The following is a 21833-nucleotide window of genomic DNA, read 5'->3' as shown; positions in this document are numbered from 1 at the left end:
CGACTTTTGGTTTTTATTATAAACTTCAAACGTCTCCCTCATCCTTTCTGGGAATAATTTACACAGCTGGACATTCCTTTGGCTTTCAGACTGTTTTTCAATCCAAACCCAAGCTGTGCTAAATAATCCTGGACTTGGGCTGGTCCTTCAGATCCAGACAAGAGATGTAGATCTTTGTGTGTGATTAAAAACACTGGAGTCACTACTTCTTCAATCTGAGCTTCTTCTTCCATCTCAGCGAGCAGATCATTTTTCTAGATCTGTGAAACACGACAAGGATCCACAGGTCAGGATGATTACTGATCTATATAGAGATACTGTTGACATTTAAAGTCTGCTATAGATATATGCTATAAACCACTGTGGTTCCCAACCTTTTCTGGGTCGTGACCCCATTTTCATATCACAAATTTTTGGAAAATTTTTTTTTCTCTAGAATTAGTTTCTGATCATTTTTGTTATCCTGTGTTACAAAGAAGCCAGGATTAGTGCACAAAGTTACAAGATGTGCCAGCTATTTATTTTTGATTTATATTTGAGGAAATGAAAGTATAGAACACAAAAAAAAAAAAAGAAAGAAAAAAAAAAAATATATATATATATATATATATACACATCAATTACAAGACGTTTCGGGCGACCTTAAATGGGGTCACGACCCCAATGTTGCTATAAACACAATAGATTCTATCGATTTATAGATGTGTTATATACATATATATGTCTCTAGATATAGATGGAATAGAAGGAGCTTTGAAAGTCCACCGAATTCTCACCTTTTTATATGAATTGCCTTTAAACGACTTCCTGTTCTGGTCCTGGGTACCGTTCCTGGTTCTGATTCGGGGCTCTACCCAATCCGTGTCCCGGTGACAAACATAAGAACAGTCCGCCTCATATTTTACAGTTTTAGCTTTATTGTGAAAATCCACAGGCGTGCCGTGGCTCTTATTGTGAAATCAGGTGTGACGCAGCAGTGACGCTAACAGGTGTGGCAGTTATGGGGCTCGTGTACTCACAGGTAAGAGCTGTTTGTGGGTCCGTTGTGTAGTTTGTAGATGTGAGTGTTTGTGTTTCTAAAAACGTAGACAGTTTATTTTTTTAATACTTAGAAGCCAAAACGCACTGCACTGTGTGTAACGTATGATCTCTCACACACACACACACACACATTGTGTGTTTTTGCGTGTAATCGTGTATTTTATGCTTCTGATGTCAGATGTGTGTCGTTTTTGTGTTTGCGTGGTATTATGTGTTTTTGTGAGTAATAGTGTGTGTTTATGTGAAGTTAGTGAGTATTGTGTTATTTTGTGCTTCAGATGTAATAAAGATAATGCATTGGATTTTATTTAGTGCTTTATCATAGATGCTCAAAGTGCTTTACGGAATTAAGGCATTATTCTTTCACTCCGTACTTAGTGGTGGTAAGCTACTGTTGTAGCTACAGCTGTCATAGTGCGCCATCGGCCCCTCCGACCAACACTCACTCACACACTACATTCATGCTAGGTGATGTGGGTGAAGTGTGTTGCCCAAGGACACAATGACAGATACCACAGGGGTGACTGTCCCCCACTGTGGTATTGTGTGAGTTTGTGTTATTGTGTGTGTTTCTGAGTCATTTTGTCTGTAGTTTGTGGCGTATTGTGTGTTTGTGAGTTATTGTGTGTGTTTTTGTGCGTGTTTTGTGTCATTATTTGCTTCTGATGTGAGGTGTGTGTGTGTGTGTGTGTAATGTCTGACACACGTTAGAATGTTCAGATCTGTAAACTATTAGAGAGGAATGTGAACATACAGCCAAGAAACCTGCCTGTGCACATGGCTGAGATGCATTTACTTTGGAGGGTCAGGTGAACTGAGTTGACCTTTACTTTGAAGGGACGTGCCTTTATTTTGATATGTTATTTGTGGTAGCCGGCGTGTCAGGCGGCGTACGACGGTGACGTGGATCGTCTGTACGAGCTGCTGAAGCTCAATCCCGATTGGCTAAATGTGAGGGAGGAGCCTAGTGGGGACACGCCCCTCATCGCTGCCTGTCGCCGTGGAAACCTGAGGACAGTCAGATATCTGCTGGACAATCACGCCAACCCACAGCTGACCAATCAGGTGCCCACTCCTGTGTGTGTGTGTTACTGTGTGAGTGTTTCAGTGTGTGTGATTGTGTTACTTTTGTGTTACAGAAACAGAGGACATGTCTTCACTACGTCTCACGGCGTAGTTTGTCCCTCTTTGATTATCTGATGATCTCCATTCTGATGCCCATCCTCCTACTGGGATACTTCCTCATGGTATGTCCCAGTTTGTCAGCCAATCAGCAGCCTCCCCGTGTGCACATGACTAATGTGTGTGTGTGTGTGTAGTTACAGAAGCAGAGGCAGCATATTGCTCTGATGGAAGTCGTCCTGAGCACCAATGTAGATGTAAATGCCATCGACAACGTGAGACGCGCACACACACACACACTCAGTCACCAGTTAACACGATCACCAATTGGTTCAAAACATGGCTGATCCCATACCTATAGATTTATCATAGATCAGTCCATTACAGCTCTGTTCCTCATGCATCTATAGATCTGTCATAATAAATATGTAGATTGGTCCATCACACCTATAGGTCTGTAATAGATCAGTCCATCTTACATCTATTGATCTTTCATGTTATATATATCACAGATCTGTTCATCATGATGCATCTATAGATCTGATTTAATAGATCTATAGATTGGTCCATCACACCTATAGATCAATCATAGATCTGTCTATCTTACATCTACTGATCTTTGATAATGGATATATCATAGATCAATCCACAGACTCAGTCACCAGTTAACTCGATCACCAGTTGGTTTAAAACATAACTGATCCTGATTTGTGTGTGTGTGTAGAAGGGGAACACTGCTCTTCACTACGTGTGTCTGAGGAGGAACTCGGTGCTGGTTCCTCTCCTGCTGAAGGAGAACGTAGACGTGTACTTGAAGAACAGCGTATGTTCACAATCAATTACATTTTAAAATTACAATTACATCTTCAATTATCCATGTTCAATTACAGTTAAATTATAATTACTTAAACCGGCATCTTTTCCGATTATAATTCAAATTATTTTCCCCCTGAAAGTCAATTACAATTACGTTCTCAATTACTAAAGTTGAATTGCAATTAATCTAAATTACTGAGCATTTAATAAATAAGCTCATAAAACGTAACCTTCCTCTTTTGTTAGCTTTCTGTTAGCATCTCTTATGCTAACCTGTTCGTTTTTACCCATGTTTTAAATCAGCTGTAAATTACACTAAAACATTATCTACTGTATCATCTAATTTGTTTCTCATCTCTTGGTTACCTTGTTAGGCTTCCTAATCAATGAAAACATTGGTGTTAATATTTTTGTTGTGGGCGTCTGAGCCTTATTTGTGTCTGTATACCTCCAGATCATTTTTGTTTTAATTGCAAAATGATCCTCAAGAGAACTGACAGGTAAACGTGATATGAAACATTTTAATAATGATTAACTGTGTGTAAACCATAGAACTGTAACATGGATCCCCAGCTTTGCGTTTAATTAAATTGTGAAGGAGTTTTTTTAGAATTTTGATGCCAATTACAATTACATAGTCATTTATCTGAACTCAATTACAATTCAATTACGAATATAACAGCAACCAATTTTTCCATTTACAAATATATTTATAGTTACTGTGTGTGTGTCAGGACGGAGAGACGCCCATGGACATCGCTCAGAGACTCAAATCCAAAAAGATCATCATCTTGCTGAGGAAGGACAGCTGACTCAGCACGTTCACCAAGCTAAAGTGTTCAATGTGTATTTAATAAATCATCTTTGTCTGTGGGACATGGAAATGGGTTTTATTTTGAAAACTCCTGGTATAAAAAACGAGACTTTGACAGGAGGGGAATGGGTAGAAAATCCCGGCCTTCAAGGTAAGAGCCTAATTCCATCCTCCTTGGCTCTGTTTGTTACATCACAGCGTTTAAAGAACAGCAGCTTTTATTCTGAAGGACCCAGAGGTTGGAGGCGGAGTCAAAGATGCTCCTTCAGCAGCTTCAGGATGGACGGGAACATCTGGTCAGGAGCGTCCAGACCCCAGATAAAGTCCAGATGTTCCCAGTGAGGGAGGTATTTGTGGAAGACCAGGTTGGACACCTACACACGCACGCACACGCACACACACACACACACCATAACTCAGACCTTCAGCAGAACAGAAGAATTTCACCATAAACCTATTCAATAAACTAGTCCAGGATTCTATGGTTGATAGATCTATACATCTAAGATCTAACATCTATCCATCATAGATATATCATAGATCTCTGCATCCCAGATGTACAGTATCTATCATACATCCTCCATAGATCAAGGCATTATACATCTATCAAAGGTCTGTAGATCTTTGGTGGATGTATGATAGATATATTTGGAGATTCATCTATAGATATGTCTATCTTCTATCTATTGATCTTTCATAATAGATTTATCATAGATCGGTCAATACACTGAACAAAATTTTTACATGAGCTGAACTCAAAGATCTAAAACATTTACTATATACACTAAACACTTATTTCTCACATATACATGTATTGTTCATAAATGTGTCTAAATCTGTGTTAGTGAATACATTTGTGAACAATATGAGATAAATAGGTCTTGTGTACACAGAAAATGTTTTAGATCTTTGAGTTCAGCTCATGAAAAATGGGAGCAAAAACAAAAGTGTTGTGTTTATATTTTTGTTCAGTGTAGATCTATAGATCTGTCCGTCTTATATCCATCATAGATGGGTCCTTCATACATATAAATCTATAGATCTATCCTGGCTGGATCAGCGGGGGGCTCTATCTCACCTGCGTGAGCAGCACAGCTATGTCCTTTGGGTCCGCCAGAGTGTCCTTTCCCCCGGAAAACACAGCGGTGGGAACCTTCATGTCCTGGACATGGTACTCCGGGGGCGTGGTCTGAGGAGGAGACACAAGTTCTGTTTCTGGACTCAGACCAGGACCAGGATGTGGACTCACCTGGTTGTAGTGCTCCATGTTTCCCGCCCGTCCGAAGTCGAAGGCCATCAGCTTCCCCGTATGGACCGCCTAAGGTACAGAGAGTTGTGAATGGTCACTGTGATTTACGTGACAGGGCAGCAGTGAGTTACCTGAGACCAGTGCAGCATGTTCTGAACTGACGTCCCCGCAGGACAATGGGACGTGTACACATCTGTACGGGACTGGACACACATTATCATCATTAATAATAATAAAATCATTATCATTACCCTTTTTGATATTAAAGGGTGCCTGTAGAGAAAATGTATAGAACTAAAAAATGTGTTTAATGTATTACCAATAAACAAAATGTTGCACCTTTTTATAAAAAACACATTATAAGGACTTTTTAGAACGATTTTATACCGTGGGGCATAAACAAAAATAAAAAGGTGTACATATTTTGTTTTTTAGTAATACATTAAACACATTTTTGTTATATACATTTTCACTACAGATACCCTTTAAATATTATTATTATTATTATTGGTGTAATGGCGCTCCCTCTGTGTGTCTCACCATGTTGAGGTTGTTCTCGTTGAATCCACAGAGGATGAAGAAAAGGTTGACACACAGTTTACCGAGCGGCTTCTTCGCACACACATTTTCAGCGAACCACTCGATCATGCGACTATGAGGCAGGAAGTCCCGCCTCCCAAAGATGTCCTGCAGCAGGCAGCAAAATGTCAAGGTCGACAAATCATCACCAATCAGGCCCATGAGGTCTGTATTTACTCATGCATTTGGTCACGTGACCTTGTGCTGTGCGATATGGAGAAAATGTTTTATCACGATATATGTAGATTTATATCCTGATAACGATATATATTCCGATATAGTATTTCTTCATTAAAATTATATGGAATTAATGGAAAATTGCTATTCATTATGTTTTTTTTTATTATAAAAATGGTTTCTATAAATTGGTAACATGACTTTTTCCTATTTCTCAGAACCTTTAGGATTTTGCGACCAATTTCTGCGATTGTTTTGACCTAAAACGCCTGACATTGAGTTTCTGAGGATACAAAAATAATTGTAATTTAAGTGTAATGGGAAAAAATGCTGGTCACTGTAATCGTAATTGAATTGTATTTGAACAAGGGTAATTGTAACTGAAAAACGTAATTGGCCCCAACCCTGTCTGTTACCCGTGTTTGGCCATGTGACAGTTACCCAGATGAGGGCCTCGGGCAGGATGGACAGTTTGGTCATGGGGCTGCTGGGGAAGGCCACGGTGGCGACTGGAGCCAAACCGATGAACAGTTTGATCTTCTGAGCCAGTTCAGGCAGGGTGGAGAACGCTATGAATGCTGGGAAAATCACAGGAGGGGTCAGAAACACATACAGGAAGCCAGCAGGGCAGGTTTTTTTTTCAGAATAAAAGCCTGGTACCGATGGTGGTTCCCTGAGAGTGTCCGATGTAGAAGATCCGCTCCTCACCAGAAACCTTCAGGATATAGTTTATGACGGCTGGGAGGTCCTTCAGAGCCAGCTCATCATAACTATGGACATCAGGGTTGGGCTCAATTACATTATTTAGTTATAATTACGTTTTCAATTACTCATGTTCAATTACAATTACAGTGACCAGCATTATTTCCAGTTATGATTAAATTACAATTATTTTTTATCCTTAGAAAGTCAATTACAATTACATTCCCAATTACTAAAGTTCAACTACAATAATCACGATAAAAAAATAACTAAAATTAACGTTAGCTTTCTGTTAGCATCTCTTATAATGGGCAAATCACCTGTAAAATTCACTAAAAACAAATATCTAACTAATTTCTTTATCTATTGGTTACCTTGTTAGGCTTCCTAATCAATTAAAATATTGGTATTTTTTGTGTCAGCATACCCCTAGATTTATATTTTTTTGAAATGGTAAAATGTGGGAAAGCTTGATATGAAACATATTTTAATAATGAACTACATATGTGTAAAATTATAACATTTTTAATAGATTTTTCATGGCAAACACAATTACAAAGTCAATTATCTGGAATCAATTACAATCTAATTACGATTACGACAGAAACATATCTTTAAAATTACTATTATATTATGCTATAATTGTAATAAATAATCAATTACAATTATAATTGACCCCAACCCTGGTGGACATTAAACATCACAAATAATAATAATAACATAATCACCGCTGTGTGTGTTGTTTGCTACCTGAACTTCCAGAACTCCTCCTGCTTCGGGTCGAGGGTTCGGTGTTTTCGGCTCCACGTGTTTCCACGACTGTTTCCGATCCAAACGTCGTAGCCCTGGTCGGCCAGTACGTACCCCAGACTGGAACTGGGAGGGTTGGTGATGAAGTTACTGCCCGCGGCCAGAAGGCCGTGCTGCAGGAAGACCACAGGGCGGGGACCTGGTGGGGACACACACACACACGTCCTCATTCAGACACACACACACGTGTCCTCTGAAACACTGTTATGCGTACGGTGAGCCAGAACAGCAGAGTAAACACCAGTTACAGTTTGTTCTCATTCATACACACACACACACACGTCCCTTCACAGTCAGCAGAGTGTGTGACCTGTGGAGCGTTTGAGTCCGTGGGGAATCCTGTTGAGCGTCAGAATGTATCCGTCCACAGTCTCCACCTGATGTTCCTCTGCAGGGTAACCCCACCTAGTGATGATCTCTGACTACACAACAACAACAACAACACAAACACCATCACAGTGTTGTCCGATCACTGCTGCTCTGGGCTTTTATTGTGAAGACTTGACTCACTATGTTCATGTGAACTTCTGGGTCCAACTGGAGGAGCTCAGTGTGTTTCCTCCAATCAGCTTCTCCGCTGTCAGCCAGAGGGGAGAGCAACAACACACACACCAACACACACAGCATGGTCTGACACACACACACACACACACACACACACACACACACACACACTACAGTCACAGGGTCGTCCACAGACTGTATACTCTTTATCTGTAATGTGGTAATGGATTGGTAGGAGTCAGGGCTGATAAAACATCATATAGAGACATTTGTTGTGAAATGTTTCTCTTCTTCTTTGTTAAATCAACAGCTTTACAAACTGTTTATTATTATGTCTTATTAACTGTTTAATTATTTAATATTTATACTGGATTTTTGTAACTAGATTTATATTTGAGGAAGTGAAAGCATAGAATACAGTTGTTTGAGATTGTGTTTGGTGTTTTAATTTGAAAAAGAATAATAATCTAAATAATTACATAAAAAATATAATCTTAAGTTTTTTTAAATTTATTTATTTATTTTTAAATCAATTACTAGACATTTCAGGCGACCCCACATGGTTGAAAAACGACTTGACACCCCGACTCGAAAAACTCTGGGTTGATGTTTTTCCCATATTTACTGGGTTCAAAGCACTTTTTCAATGTAGGAGGTGGGAAAATCCCGAGTTGTGAATGTATGAATTGTGTTACATCAGTAAAGTGTGTGAGGAACTGTTTTAAAGATGCAGTTCACACATTGTTTAAGAGGATTCCGAAAAAGTGATGATTAAGGAAATGTAGGACTTTTTTTAGAAGGTGTAGTAGGCTGAAGGATGACAATGTGAAGAACTGACACATATACAGTTTTATTTTTACTCTGAGTATCTGTGTGTGTGTGTGTGCGTGTGTGATAACTTAAGTTATAACACTGTAATAATGTCTGAGTGTGAGGTTATGAAACCATTAATGTCTGATCTAAGGCTGACTGTTAAAAACATATAGAACTAATACATGCTCACTGACAGACTGTGTCCAACTTTTTACATTTACTTTTTACATACACTTTATGCCCTAAATATCACAACCACATTTACAAAGATACTTTGAACCACAAATGCATAAACTAATATTAACAGATTTCACATATGTGTAACACATTTAGGAAATATGTGGAAAACATGATCTCGCTGTTATTAAATTAATTAATATTAATTAATAAAATTGCCAAAATCAAAACTGAGTTACACAAAAAAAATGCTTACTTCACTCTGTTTTTTTGGGGGTTTTTTTTAAACTAAAATTTTATCTGACAAAACCCAATAGATAGAAAACCAGAATACTGACCCAAAAACTAAAAAGTCTTTAGATTTAAAATGCTCCATAGTCTCAGTTTAAAGTATCACAAAAAGATTTACTCAAAACAACATTAAAACTGTCCGTCAGTTATACACTAACATGAATTTAAAAACACAGTTTTGACTTTATACATTTAAAACAAAAGACTTAAAATACATTAACGAACAGGAACGCGAGGCTCACCCTTCCGTAGCTGAGCTTTGGCCTCAACTTCTTATCAGCTGACTGATCACGTGACAAAGAACGCCCCCTAGGATTGATCAGAAAGTCAACATACGGTTAAAAATAATAATAAAAATATAATGTTAATAAATATATAAATTACATGTATTTGAAATAACGACAAAACTGCGATGACTGGCATTATTACCTGCAGGAATAAACCACTTAATCTTTTAACGTTGGAATCTACAGTCCTTCAAAAATAAAAGCCATCTGTATTTGTTTACTTTGTTTCGTTTTTGTTAATGGTAATATTGATGTCAATTTAAAAGTCTTAGTTTGTTAGTCGTCTCTTATTCTACATTTTAAAATAAAAAGGCTTATACAAAAAATAATTAAAAAACTACCACACCGGAAGCTTCTTCATCTTCTTTGGTTATTATCGTACAAAGAAACGTTTCTTTTATTACTCTCAAATAATTTTGAAGTGCAATCTGCTCCCAAAGTTTTTTGGAGGTATAAATGTACACTGTTTCTTTTTTGTTTTGCTATCGGATTCTGTGAATTGTGATTGTATTTTTTTCTAGGTTTCTAGTAAAAATAAAAATAAAATTATACATTTCACACCGGAAGCTGTTCTGTGTGGGAGCTTTTATTTTTGTAGGCAAAGGTAAATGTGACGTCACAGCCCAATGACCTGGTCGTCTTCCGGTGGTCTCTGTGGTCGCTCGCGTGTTCGGTACCGCTCGGTCTGAACATGTCGCGCGTGCTGATCGTGGGCGCGGGTCTGACCGGCAGCCTGTGCGCGTGCCTGCTACGGCGGGAGCTGCCAGGGCGCGTGCACGTCGAGGTATGGGACAAGGCTCGCGGGGCAGGTAGTGACGTCACACCCACGACAGTTTGACCGCTGGTTTTTGACGTCAAAGGATCTTAAAATTGGGCTTGTGTTTTCTGTGTGCAGGTGGGAGGATGTCCACGTCACGTGCTCCCGACTCCTCCCCCTCTCAGTCAGCTGACCTCGGAGCTCAATACATCACAACAACAGCAGCTTACTACACACAGCACCACAAGTAACACACAAACACACTCAGGTTAATGTGATTTATCACCAGTGCCAGCCATAAGCAATTTGGTGCCCTAGATCAGTGGCTCTCAACCTTAGGGTCAGGACCCCATTTGGAGGTCGTGAGACACTGGAAGGTGGTCACCAGATTCCTTCAAGAATGTCAGAATATTTTTTTTAAGATTTCAGCCCATTTTTGCAAATTTGTACCCTTTATTTACCAAAATTTCTATATTTTAACCTATTTTTATCATGTTTTCTTGCCATATTTTTGCACCTTTTAATGCATTTTGGCTACATTACTCCTCACACACCTCTCTCCGTCTGTGTGTGTGTGTGTGTGTGTGTGCATGTGTAGTCTGTACTCTGAGCTGGTGTCTGCAGGTGTTCTTCGTCCTCTGGATGCAGTAATTGAAGGTCTGAAGATGAAAAACGACAGCAAGGATTTCGTTAGCCCTCGAGGAATGAGCGGCGTGGTGAAACACTTCCTGGCTGAGTCAGGTACTGACCAATCAGAGCGGAGTATGACCACACCCACATTAATGAATATCTCACTCTGGAGGGGTGGGACAGAAAGTCAGCCCTGGCTTTTTCTTTGGCCATTTTGCAACTTCCTTTATCCAATTTTTGCGTCTTTTAAAAAAGTTCTGACACTTTTGCCAATAAATATCCCTTTTTTTTCCCTATTTTTGTCCATTTTTTCAAGTTCTTTTTGACACTTTTATTCAATTTTTGTCCTTTATTTCATTTTTTGGCCACCTTTCATCCAAAAGAGCTAACTTTTGCCCAATAATGATCACTTATTTCCTTTTACCCTACATTTTGCCTCTTTTTGTTCCACATTTTGCCCTTTTTCACTATTGTTTGTCACAATTTGCCCATTTAACCTATCCTTTGCCATTACGTACCACCTGTTCCTCTTTATTTATCCATTTTTGGGCCACTTTTGGCTGCTTTTGATCTATTTTAGTCACTTTTCACTATTTTCTCACAACGTTTTCGTCACTTTTGGACCATTTTTGGCCACCTGTTACCATGTCTGTCTCCACTTGGAAAAAATAAACGTAGCGGACTAGATCGGCCCACTGGGGTCGACAGCCCAAGAGGACGATGCCTGGTATGCCAGATGGCCAGTTGTGTGTCACCGTGAGACGTTATTCAAAGCAGACACTGTTAATGAATCTGTGTGACTGACCAATCACATTCCTGCATTTTTGTCCAATAGGAGCCAAGCTGTTCCTGGAGCGTCATGTGACCGGCGTGTACCGTCGGGGTGCATCATGGGAGGTGGAGAGGAAGGAGGGGGACAGGGAGACGTTTGACGCAGTCGTCCTGACAATGCCCGTCCCTCAGATCCTTCAGCTGCAGGGAGACGTCACGCAGCGTGTGTGCTTTTATTCTGAAAGATTACGCCGGTGAGGCTCTTCTGATTGGCCGTGTCGCCCTTTTTGTTAGTGATGTCCGTCCAGCAGAGGCAGCTATTGGACGTCGTCGTCTACACGTCCCGCTTTGCTCTTGCTCTCTTCTTCCCCCCTGACGTGGTCCTCGGCATCCAATGGGGAGCTCGCTACGTCCCCAACTCCAGCATCTGCTACATCGCCAACAACGACCTACGACGGAACAACGGTTAATATCTGTTCTCACATTTCTGTCCAATTGGCGGAGTTCTAGATTCTTTCCTGGGAGGGCAAAACAGAAAATAGAATTTAATATATAGACCGTCTCAAGATTCGTGTAAACCACCATGTGTGTAATATATTTAACTAGAATTTTGTGAGTGAGAATGCAGGTGCTGGCCTGCGTTGCACTGCATTAGCTTAGCATTAGCGTTATCATTAGCTAGCATTAGCATAAATTAGCATTAGCTAGCATTTGCCTAACATTAGCATTTTCCTAACATTAGCATTTGCCTAGCATTAGCATTAACTTAGCATTAGCCTAGCATTAACACTAACCTAGCAATAGCAATAACATTAATTTAGCATTAGCCTTAGCCTAGCATTAACCTAGCAATAACATTAGCACTAACCTAGAATTAGCATTAGCATGAACCTTGAATTAGCATAACCCTAGCATTATCATTAACCTAGCAATCGCATTAATCTACCAATAACCTAGCATTATGAGGATAACAACGATAACAATAGTTAACCCTAACCCTCCTGCATCCTCCCTAATAATGCAAAAATGATTAGTAACATAATTGATAATGTTAATTAAAACTTGCATCCATGTATCTTTTAATGTTGTAAATTCATGATAAAATTAGGCCAGCGACGGCTTTCTGCTTAATTTTTGCTGTGGTGTGATACATGCTTTCAGTCGGAGTCGCTAAAACGTTAAAAAAACTCTCCAATAACAAAAAAAACGTTGCGAGATTTGTCGCTTGTCACTTTTGAGAAAATAAGTTTCTCAGAGAAGCTGGAAAGTCGCCAAGCTGGCAACACTGCTCCGATGTTATCTCTTTGTTTACCTTCTCGGACCCACGGCTTCGTCAAATGGCTGGCTGTGATTGGCTCGATCGCCATTCAATCAATCCAACTGGACCACTTTGTTTTTTATTTTTTTGTTTTTTTTTGTTTTTTACCAGGTCAGGTCAGTTGAGAACCAGTTCTCATTTACAATGACGACCTGGGCATCGTAGGGTCGATGTCCAAACAGTGAGGTGAGGGGGGATGATATTTAGTTTTTATGAAAGTGCGGCGTGCCTGGTTACATGACTCAAGCACCAAAAAACAAATTGTATTTTTAAAGGAACAACAAATTGATTCATACATATTTTGTACAGTCACTGTCTTTTATGGCACTTAAAATATTTGCATCTTATGTACATTATATGAAGAATAGTATTTTTTCGAATGTCCTCACCCAGAGGTTCCTGGTCTGGGTCCGTCCCTGGTTGTCCACACCAGCGTCCCGTTCGGATTGGAGCATCTGGAAAAGGACAAAGAGGACGTCCAGCCAATCATCATGAAGGAGCTCTACAGGCTTCTCCCTGACCTGCCCCAGCCAATCAGCATCAAGTGTCACAAATGGCGTTACTCTCAGGTGAGTCAGCCCATAGCCCCGCCCACTCTGTCATCTGTCACTCAGCCCGTAGCCCCGTCCCCTCAGCATTTGACCCCTCTTGTTGTCCTCAGGTGCTGACGGCGGTGCCCGACAGTCCAGGTCACATGACTTTGCTCAGCCAACCACTGCTGGTCATCGGGGGCGATGCCTTCTGTCACTCCAATTTTGACGGCTGCGTGGAGTCCGCACTGAGCATGCTCAGTCCGCTCAAGGCCGCTCTGACCTGATGAATGACTGATCGATTGATTAATGATGTCTGATTGTTTTTGTTGATTAAAACTAATAGTCTGTACAAAAATGTGAGTTTTAATCTGTTATCTGGTTAACAGAAGCCAGGATTAGTCTAGTAAAGTCTGACTGTACTAATAACACATGCATGCACACACACACAGTGTTTCAGTGAATGTGTTGAACCAACATCAGATCATTGTGGGTCTTTGTGCATTTGTCCCTATGTTTGTGTCTCGTCGTTTGAAGACAAACTGCAGAATGAGGGCAGCATGTATGGATATGCCTTCAAAATAAAAGCACATGCGATGAAGTGCAAAGAAAGTCTCATTAAAGTGTCCTCACCATAGGCGGAGTTTGAGATTCTTGCCAGGGGGGACAAAAGAAACAAGTTCTGCTGAACTACGTCCGGGCCCAAGAATTCAGTGAAATGAATTAACCTAGCATTAGAATTAGCCTTGGCAACATCAGATTTGTTTTGACTGCAATGATACCATTCATAAATTACTTCATAAAATTGTACGCCGGGAGCTTTGCAGAACAGCTCAATGTTGCCAGGTAGTTATGGCAATGTGCAGTTGTGTAGAATCTATTTGAAATTAAAGTGTGGATGGGAAAATGAAAAGTTCAAAAGGTGAATAGTTTAAAAAGCTCAAAAGTTAGAACAAAGCTAATACATAGCGGAGTGTCCAAAAAGTATTTGAACAGTTTGAGAAAAAACTCGTCTCTGCGTTAGTCGTTTAATGTTCATGATAAAATCTTTCTGCTTCTTTTTTGCTACAGTGCCATACATGAACTGCTGGGCGCAGTTTCGCTTCATTGTGAAGGAGAATTGCACGACAGAAGAAAAACCAACCTAAAGTCTCGAAAATTTTGAAACCATTTCACTGAAAATGTATACGACACACCTGAGGTAGAACTAACATCTAAAACATGAAACTAACAGTAATATGTTAGAATCGAAGCAGCAGAAAACTATTTTAACATCATGTCCCATGTTTAATGATTCTTTGTAACTTTGTAAATTATCAAAGAGCTCAGGGAGCTTTCTCTCGGCAGGAAACTGCTCATCAACCATCAACAGTAAAAAGAAGATAATCTTTTTGTACTGTATGACTAATGTAGAGTCATGAGTTACTATTTTACCATGATTTAATGTATTTTAGAGGGAGTTTTTTGGTGTATTAATCTGTTTTGTCTCTAAAACTCTTACTACATCTGTAGCTTTTATTATCCAGAGAGCGACGGTCAAAAATTCATTTTTCGGTTGTGCGCATGCGCATATGCAATCAGTACGACGTGAATTCAGACCATGTCACCGGGTTCACCTTTTTTTTTGTAAGCCAGTGAGATCGTCACTTGCTGATCTGACGTCTTAGCCTACTGTTAGTTTTACTGTATATATTTAATATAAAATTATATAATTTACATGAAAGCTGCTTTTAAAGGCCACCTTTTTATAATAACAACGTGACCAGCTGAGGCTGTCGCTCATTGGTCAGGACAAGCAGACTGCGGCAGTTGCAGCAGCAGAAGAAGAAAACGACACGAGACTCCACCACAGAAGAAGAAGAGGTGGCGTTACGAAGCAGGTGAATGTTTGTGATATGACTGTTATACTTAAATGAACACATTTAGAAGAAATGGCTACACTTATAATGATACTCAAAAGCGTTATTAGCATTAGTTGAGCTAAAGGTGAGGCCCGTGGACACACGGAGGCCGGAGGAGTTAGACCGGGGTCCGTTAAAGCGTTTCAATCTGAAGGAAGGTCACACACACACACACACACACACACACACACACACACACACACACACACACACACACACACACACACACACACACACACACACACACACACACACACACACACACACACACAGAGAGAGAGATACACACAGATACTCAGAGTAAATATAAAACTGTATGTGTGTCAGTTTTTCACATTGTCATCCTTCAGCCTACTACACCTTCTAAAAAGTCCTAAATTTCCTTAATCATCACTTTTTCGGAATCCTCCTAAACCAAGTGTGAACTGCATCTTTAAAACAGTTCCTCACACACTTTACTAATGTAACACAATTCATACATTCAGTTTCAGTTTGTTTTGGTTTCACATTCTACCTAAACCTGAAATATCAGTGTGTTATGCTGGTTTCCAGACAAACTCACAACTCGGGATTTTTTTTTTAATAAATATTAAATAGTTAATAAGACACAAGTATATTTTTTGCAATTTTTGAAAAATATTATTGTTTTTCAAATTACACCACACACAATCTCATCTGTTGTGTCGCAGCTGATTAGTGGAGGCATTACCGTGACAATGGTCCTGAAGGAGCTTCCCGTGGAGAACTTGTCCCGCCCCCTGAGCAGGAACGAGCTGATAGGTCTGCTGTTCCGCCTGTCGCTCTTTGGCGCCGTCACCTTCGTCACCATCAGGTGGATGTTGGACGCCATCGACCCTACCAGGAAGCAGAAGATGGAGGCGCAGAAACAGGCCAGTGCTCCTTTACACCAGGGGTTCTTCACCTTGGGGTTGGTACCCCATTTAAGGTCACCAGATGTCTTCAAGATATTTCTTGAACAATTTCAAATTTTCAGCCCATTTTTGCTTATTTTTACTCCTTTTCTGCAACAACACCAAACTTTCCATATTTTAACCTATTTTTTATCACTTTTAATTGCCATATTTTTGTGCCTTTTGATGCATTTTTGCTAAATTACTCCAATTTCTGACACTTCTTTATCAAATTTTAATACCTTTTTTGCACATTTTTCCCACTTTAAAGACATTTTCAGCACTTATAAATACTTTTTACCACTTTTCCACCTAATGTCACATATGTTGACCCATTATTGTCACTTTCAACCGCTTTTCACAATATTTCATGCTTATTTTTTTGCCAATTTAACCACATTCACCATTTTTCATGCCTATTATTTGCCAGTTTAAAGTAATTGTTCCTACTAATTCAATATTGGCACTTTTAAAATCCCATTACACCACCTTTTCCTTAACTTTTAATCACTTTTCACCCATTTTATTTTTAATTAAAACAAGAATTTACATCTTTAAGATGACTATATGCTATGGCGCTAATAATAATTAACTTCCTGGATCACAGTGGATATTATTCAGATGAATAAATAAATGTGGTTATCAGTGATTCATAGAACAATGGACCATCATTTTGCTGACTTTATGGATGGGTCTGGTAATTACCTGGTGTGTGTGTGCGTGTGCGTGCACAGGCGGAGAAGTTGATGCGTAAGATCGGCGTGAAGAATGTGAAGCTGTCGGAGTACGAGATGAGCATCGCTGCTCACCTGGTCGACCCGCTCAGCATGCATGTATGAGACACACACTGTGCAACATCTACACAACAGTAACACAATATATATATATAGTTTACTACAGTGGTTCCCAACCTTTATCTTATCTTATATCACAAATTTCTGGCGACCCCAGAGACTTTTCCCCCAATACATGTTTGTTATATTGAGTTACAAATACAGAGTAGCCACTAGCAATGTGCGCCATCTCAGATATTTTTATACTGCGTTTTGTTACGACTACATTTATATTTCAGAAAGTGAAAGTATAGAATAAAGTTGTTTGAGGTTGTGTGATGGTGATGGCTTTCGGCTTCTTTCTGCACTGTATATCTATGTCTGTGATATTATGGGTTTTTTGGTTCAATTTTACAAAATAGATAAATACAAATAAATGAGAAGTTAAAAAATTCAAATTTTTAAATTAAACATTTTTTTTAGTTAAATATAATTTAAATAATAAAATGCATCTAAATTTTTCATTTTAATTTCCCATTTTTATTTTATTATTACTTGATAATGAAGTCCGGCGTGGCCCCACAAGTTTGAAAAATACTGGTTTATTGTGTTTTGATTTTATTTTGTGTTTATTGTGCATTTTATGTGATATTATTTACTATTTTTAAGTTAAAAAATACATATATTTTATTTTTTTTAATTTTCATATTTTTGTAATTATTTTTTATTTATTAAAATATAAATTAACAATAAAAAAATTATATTTTACAATTTTAGATTTTATTTTAACAAATTTTAATTTTAATCAGTATTTTTTACATATCTTTATTATTACCAGACATTCCCTGGCAATCCCCACATGGGGTCACAATCAAGGTTTTGTGATTTTTTTTTTTTTTATTCAGTTTTGTGTGTTTAATGTGATATTATTGAGTTGTTGTGTTGTGTGTGTGATTGTGTAGATGTCGTGGGGCGATGTTGCAGGTCTGGATGATGTGATCATGGAGTTAAAGGAAACCGTCATCCTTCCCGTGCAGAAGAAACATCTGTTTGAAAACTCCAGGCTGCTGCAGCCGCCCAAAGGTCAGAGGTCACACGCGCGCACACACACACACACATGTGCCCCGTAACCTGACCCTCCCCCTGTCACCATGCTAACAGGCGTGTTACTGCACGGGCCGCCCGGCTGCGGGAAAACGCTGATCGCCAAGGCGACGGCCAAGGAGGCGGGGTTTCGCTTCATCAACCTGCAGCCGAGCACGTTAACGGACAAATGGTACGGAGAGAGTCAGAAACTCACCAACGCTGTGTTTACACTGGCTATGAAGATACAGCCCGTCATCATCTTCATCGATGAGATCGGTGAGTAACACACACACGCACACACAGAAAGAGGGACATACACACACACATGCACACAGTGTTGTTGATGCATTCTGTGTGTGTGTATCAGACTCGTTCCTCAGGAATCGTTCCAGTTCAGATCATGAAGCCACAGCGATGATGAAAGCTCAGTTCATGAGTCTGTGGGACGGACTGGACACAGACTACAACTGTCAGGTACACACACACACACACACACACACACACACACACACACACACACACACACACACACACACACACACACACACATTAGGGCTAAGATCAATTAAAATTGAGCTCAGATAATTTACTTTGTAATTGTAATTGGCATTAAAATTCTATAAAACTGTCAATTACAATTTATTTAAAATCAAACCTGGGGATCCATGTTACAGTTTTATGGCTGACACATACTGACAGAAAAAAGGCTCAGGTGCCCACACCAAAAATATTATTACCAATATTTTCATTGATTAGGAAACCTAACAAGGAAACCAAGAGATGGACAACAAAGGAGTTGATAGATATCATTTTTTTAGAGAGAGATGCTAACAGAAAGCTAACATAAGAGGAAGGAAATGTTTTATGAGCTTGTTAAATAAAGAAGGCCACTGTAATATAATTGAGTTGTAATTGAAGAATGGAATTGATCCCAACCGGGTTTGGGCTCAATTATAATTATAATTACGTAATTGGTAATTAATTACAATTATGATGTAATTATAGTTGAAATCGTAATTGGAAAAATATGTTGCTGCTGTAATTGTAGTTGAAAAATGACCAGTTATCATGAGAGATGCCAACAGAAGGCTAATGCAAGAGGAAGGTCACGTTTTATGGGCTTATTTATTTCAAGCTCAGTAATTGTGATTAATTGTAATTGAACTTTAGCAATTGAGAAGATAATTGTAATTGATTTCAGGGGGAAAACTTCTAATTGTGATTGGAAAAATGACGGTCACCGTAATCACAATTGAGTTGTAATAGAACATGGATAATTGAAGACGTAATTGTACTTTAAAAATGTAACTGAACCTACACCTGACGCGCGCGCGCACACACACACACACACACACACGCACACACATTGTCATTGTGTCATGTGAGCTTCCTGTGTGTCAGGTGATCATCATGGGAGCCACCAACCGTCCTCAAGACCTGGACTCAGCCATCCTGAGGAGGATGCCCACTCGCTTCCACATCAATCAGCCTGTACGACACACAACACTACACAACTACCACTACACAATGTTGAAACACACTCAGAATCAAAGTTTTCTCAGAGGGAAACCGTACAGCTGTCTGTGATGTAACCTAAGTCCACTGAAGTCAAATGTAGTAGCAGTAAGTAACATTTTGTGTGTGTGTGTGCGCAGAGTGCGCGTCAGCGTGAGCAGATTTTGCATCTGATCCTGGAGAACGAGAGCGTGAGTATTGTTAGCGTATTGGTCGATGGGCGGGGCTTTCTGTCTCTGACGGCTGTGATTGGTCGTCCCTGCAGGTGGAGTCGTCAGTCGACCTGAAGGAGGTCGCCAAGGAAACGGAGGGTTTCTCAGGAAGTGACCTCAGAGAGATGTGCAGAGACGCCGCCCTACTCTGTGTACGAGACTTCATCCACAGCGACGACAGGTGGGTGACATCACTGACATGTCTGTCTGTGCGTATTATGACATCCATGTCTGTATTACTGTCCAAAAAAAATTAATTCTTATGGAGTTATGTTGTCAAATAAATTATTGTTGCAGATTTACTAAAAAATAACTCAAGCCTTTTAACATATGAATAATTTTTGGCCCAAAAAAATGTTCCTGTAATCTATAAAGAATTTAAAATGGTTGTAAATGCTATTCTAAGTGGTATTTTACAGTTGATGAAGGGTTCATTTGAGAGTCAGGATCTTGATGAACCGGTAACAGAACCTATACTCTCTGTTCATGGGACAGATATTAGAAGTAATAGATGTACTAATAGACATAGAAGAAGCTACTTATACATTAAGTGTAAAATATGTCCAAGAGGTCAATTTTTCTGGATCGCTTACTTTGCAAATCTTAAAAAAATATAAATTTTTTAACTTATACATTTTCTATTCTAAACAAGATAAAGGACATGAATATGAAATAATGAATATCTATTCCACTAATTCTTAGATTTCAAAGTTTGCTGCGATAAGTAACATTTGTGATTTTTGCAAAACAACTGAAGACAATATACTGCACGTATTTTACCAATGTCCAGTAATTTAACTGTTCTAAAAGGATATGGAATATTTTTTTTTTATCAATAGTTTGAAAGTTACACTAAATCTGACAGCAAATGATATAATTTTGTTTTAAATGAAAACATAAAACTACAACAAACAATGAATCTTTTGATTTTTACTTCCACATTCATAATCAATCTAACCTACACTTTACAGCATTCAGCACTGAATGTAAATATTACATAGAATCCATTCACTTTAATCAATGATAAGAAGTCTATCCACACAATCAATTTAATAAATGACTAGTTTAAAGATTATAACTCTATTATATATTGCTCTTTATTTTTATTTTTTATTTCTATATTGCTGTTGTTTATAATGTCAAGTTAGAACTATGGACTTATTTTTTGACTGTTACTGAAAAGCATGAATGTACTGTGCATAACATTAAACAGTATAATTTGTGTGTGTGTTTTCAGTGTGTGTGAGTCCATCCGCTCCATCTGTCAGGCGGACCTGAGGACGTCTGTCAGCAAGATGAAGAAATCCAAGACGTTGGGAAATGTTGCGCTGCTGCACGTCGCTCTGGATTAATGTGTGCATGTGCGCGCGTGCGTGTGTGTGTCATGCTTTGCCGCGCCGTGTAAATAAAGCTTGACAGGAAGTCCGCTTGTAAGTGGACTTTAAAATTGAGACTTTGGAAAATGCCGCAGCTGGTTTCAAGGACTACTTTTACCGTGAGCCTCTCCATGGTGTTGCCATGGAAACCATTTTTGACTGTGTCGTCATTAAAGTCCATCATTGTGAACTGAGCTTATTTGCTCAAATCTTCTTTTATATGGTGGTAGATTTGTGTCTTCATTATTCAATCAAAAAAAAATAACTTTCCAATCAAAAATCAATATTTTTAAATAAAGAATAAAAGTGTCTATATTTGAGACACAAATAATTGTATTTGAACACTTTTTTTTCTTTGATTGAAAATATTTGTTTTTATTGAAGCGATTGAATAATAAAAACAGACGTCGACCTCCATAATTTTACTCTGGAAAAAAGTGTAAACAGGATGTCCTCCTTGGGTATGATATTTTCAAATTAAATGTAATTCGTAATGTTCAGGGGAGTTTTTTTTTTTTGCCAAAAACAAAGTTTAACTTTGTTAGAAATAAAAACAACCCCAAACCTGTGTGCTTGTGTGTGTGTGATTTTCAAAACACATTTTAGACTGATTTTAAAGGGAGGCATTTTATTATTATAAAGCCTTAAACTGCAATAAAAAAAAGTCAAAA

The 21833-nt window shown here is 38.9% G+C and overlaps 4 protein-coding genes across 4 annotated transcripts; 3 read left to right on the top strand and 1 right to left on the bottom strand.

Annotated features, from left to right (window-relative positions):
- Positions 1-921: 921 nt before the first annotated feature.
- ankrd22 (ankyrin repeat domain 22) lies at positions 922-3853 on the top strand. The gene is made up of 6 exons (XM_028475590.1): positions 922-1021; positions 1915-2106; positions 2181-2288; positions 2361-2438; positions 2888-2986; positions 3714-3853. The coding sequence occupies exons 1-6, from the start codon at positions 1001-1003 to the stop codon at positions 3789-3791; spliced, it is 576 nt and encodes a 191-aa protein (XP_028331391.1). The 5' UTR covers positions 922-1000; the 3' UTR covers positions 3792-3853.
- On the bottom strand, positions 3849-9405 carry lipf (lipase, gastric). Its single transcript, XM_028475586.1, has 11 exons — positions 9338-9405; positions 7821-7940; positions 7621-7732; positions 7251-7449; positions 6459-6568; positions 6240-6376; positions 5583-5729; positions 5174-5245; positions 5043-5111; positions 4872-4982; positions 3849-4167 (listed from the first exon to the last, which is right to left on the bottom strand). The coding sequence occupies exons 2-11, from the start codon at positions 7935-7937 to the stop codon at positions 4045-4047; spliced, it is 1197 nt and encodes a 398-aa protein (XP_028331387.1). The 5' UTR covers positions 7938-7940; positions 9338-9405; the 3' UTR covers positions 3849-4044.
- Positions 9406-9967: 562 nt separating this feature from the next.
- Positions 9968-13767, top strand: rnls (renalase, FAD-dependent amine oxidase). Its single transcript, XM_028475589.1, has 7 exons — positions 9968-10191; positions 10278-10386; positions 10738-10880; positions 11605-11763; positions 11835-12005; positions 13252-13427; positions 13520-13767. The coding sequence occupies exons 1-7, from the start codon at positions 10074-10076 to the stop codon at positions 13673-13675; spliced, it is 1032 nt and encodes a 343-aa protein (XP_028331390.1). The 5' UTR covers positions 9968-10073; the 3' UTR covers positions 13676-13767.
- Positions 13768-15147: 1380 nt separating this feature from the next.
- atad1b (ATPase family AAA domain containing 1b) lies at positions 15148-21660 on the top strand. The gene is made up of 10 exons (XM_028475588.1): positions 15148-15268; positions 15979-16179; positions 16935-17033; positions 17936-18056; positions 18135-18335; positions 18427-18533; positions 19461-19550; positions 19715-19765; positions 19840-19967; positions 21024-21660. The coding sequence occupies exons 2-10, from the start codon at positions 16006-16008 to the stop codon at positions 21136-21138; spliced, it is 1086 nt and encodes a 361-aa protein (XP_028331389.1). The 5' UTR covers positions 15148-15268; positions 15979-16005; the 3' UTR covers positions 21139-21660.
- Positions 21661-21833: the final 173 nt, after the last annotated feature.

Source organism: Gouania willdenowi, chromosome 19, assembly GCF_900634775.1.
Source record: "Gouania willdenowi chromosome 19, fGouWil2.1, whole genome shotgun sequence".
NCBI classification, from domain to species: Eukaryota; Metazoa; Chordata; class Actinopteri; order Blenniiformes; family Gobiesocidae; genus Gouania; species Gouania willdenowi.
Note: the sequence above shows the minus strand (reverse complement) of the source record. Positions and strands in the feature narration are given on the sequence as shown.

What these genes read in the sequence shown, in the direction of transcription:
- ankrd22 (XM_028475590.1), top strand. Translation starts at nt 1,001, where the DNA reads ATGGGGCTCGTGTACTCACAG. An exon ending in ACCCACAGCTGACCAATCAG is followed by an intron (nt 2,107 to 2,180) that starts GTGCCCACTCCT and finishes TTTGTGTTACAG; the next exon opens with AAACAGAGGACATGTCTTCA. An exon ending in TACTGGGATACTTCCTCATG is followed by an intron (nt 2,289 to 2,360) that starts GTATGTCCCAGT and finishes GTGTGTGTGTAG; the next exon opens with TTACAGAAGCAGAGGCAGCA.
- lipf (XM_028475586.1), bottom strand. Translation starts at nt 7,937, where the DNA reads ATGCTGTGTGTGTTGGTGTGTGTGTTGTTGCTCTCCCCTCTGGCTGAC. An exon ending in GAGGAGTTCTGGAAGTTCAG is followed by an intron (nt 6,569 to 7,250) that starts GTAGCAAACAAC and finishes TGATGTCCATAG; the next exon opens with TTATGATGAGCTGGCTCTGA. An exon ending in ACATGCTGCACTGGTCTCAG is followed by an intron (nt 5,112 to 5,173) that starts GTAACTCACTGC and finishes TCTGTACCTTAG; the next exon opens with GCGGTCCATACGGGGAAGCT.
- rnls (XM_028475589.1), top strand. Translation starts at nt 10,074, where the DNA reads ATGTCGCGCGTGCTGATCGTGGGCGCGGGTCTGACCGGCAGCCTGTGC. An exon ending in TACTACACACAGCACCACAA is followed by an intron (nt 10,387 to 10,737) that starts GTAACACACAAA and finishes GTGCATGTGTAG; the next exon opens with TCTGTACTCTGAGCTGGTGT. An exon ending in CGACCTACGACGGAACAACG is followed by an intron (nt 12,006 to 13,251) that starts GTTAATATCTGT and finishes GTCCTCACCCAG; the next exon opens with AGGTTCCTGGTCTGGGTCCG.
- atad1b (XM_028475588.1), top strand. Translation starts at nt 16,006, where the DNA reads ATGGTCCTGAAGGAGCTTCCCGTGGAGAACTTGTCCCGCCCCCTGAGC. An exon ending in TCGACCCGCTCAGCATGCAT is followed by an intron (nt 17,034 to 17,935) that starts GTATGAGACACA and finishes GTGATTGTGTAG; the next exon opens with ATGTCGTGGGGCGATGTTGC. An exon ending in GCTTCCACATCAATCAGCCT is followed by an intron (nt 19,551 to 19,714) that starts GTACGACACACA and finishes GTGTGTGCGCAG; the next exon opens with AGTGCGCGTCAGCGTGAGCA.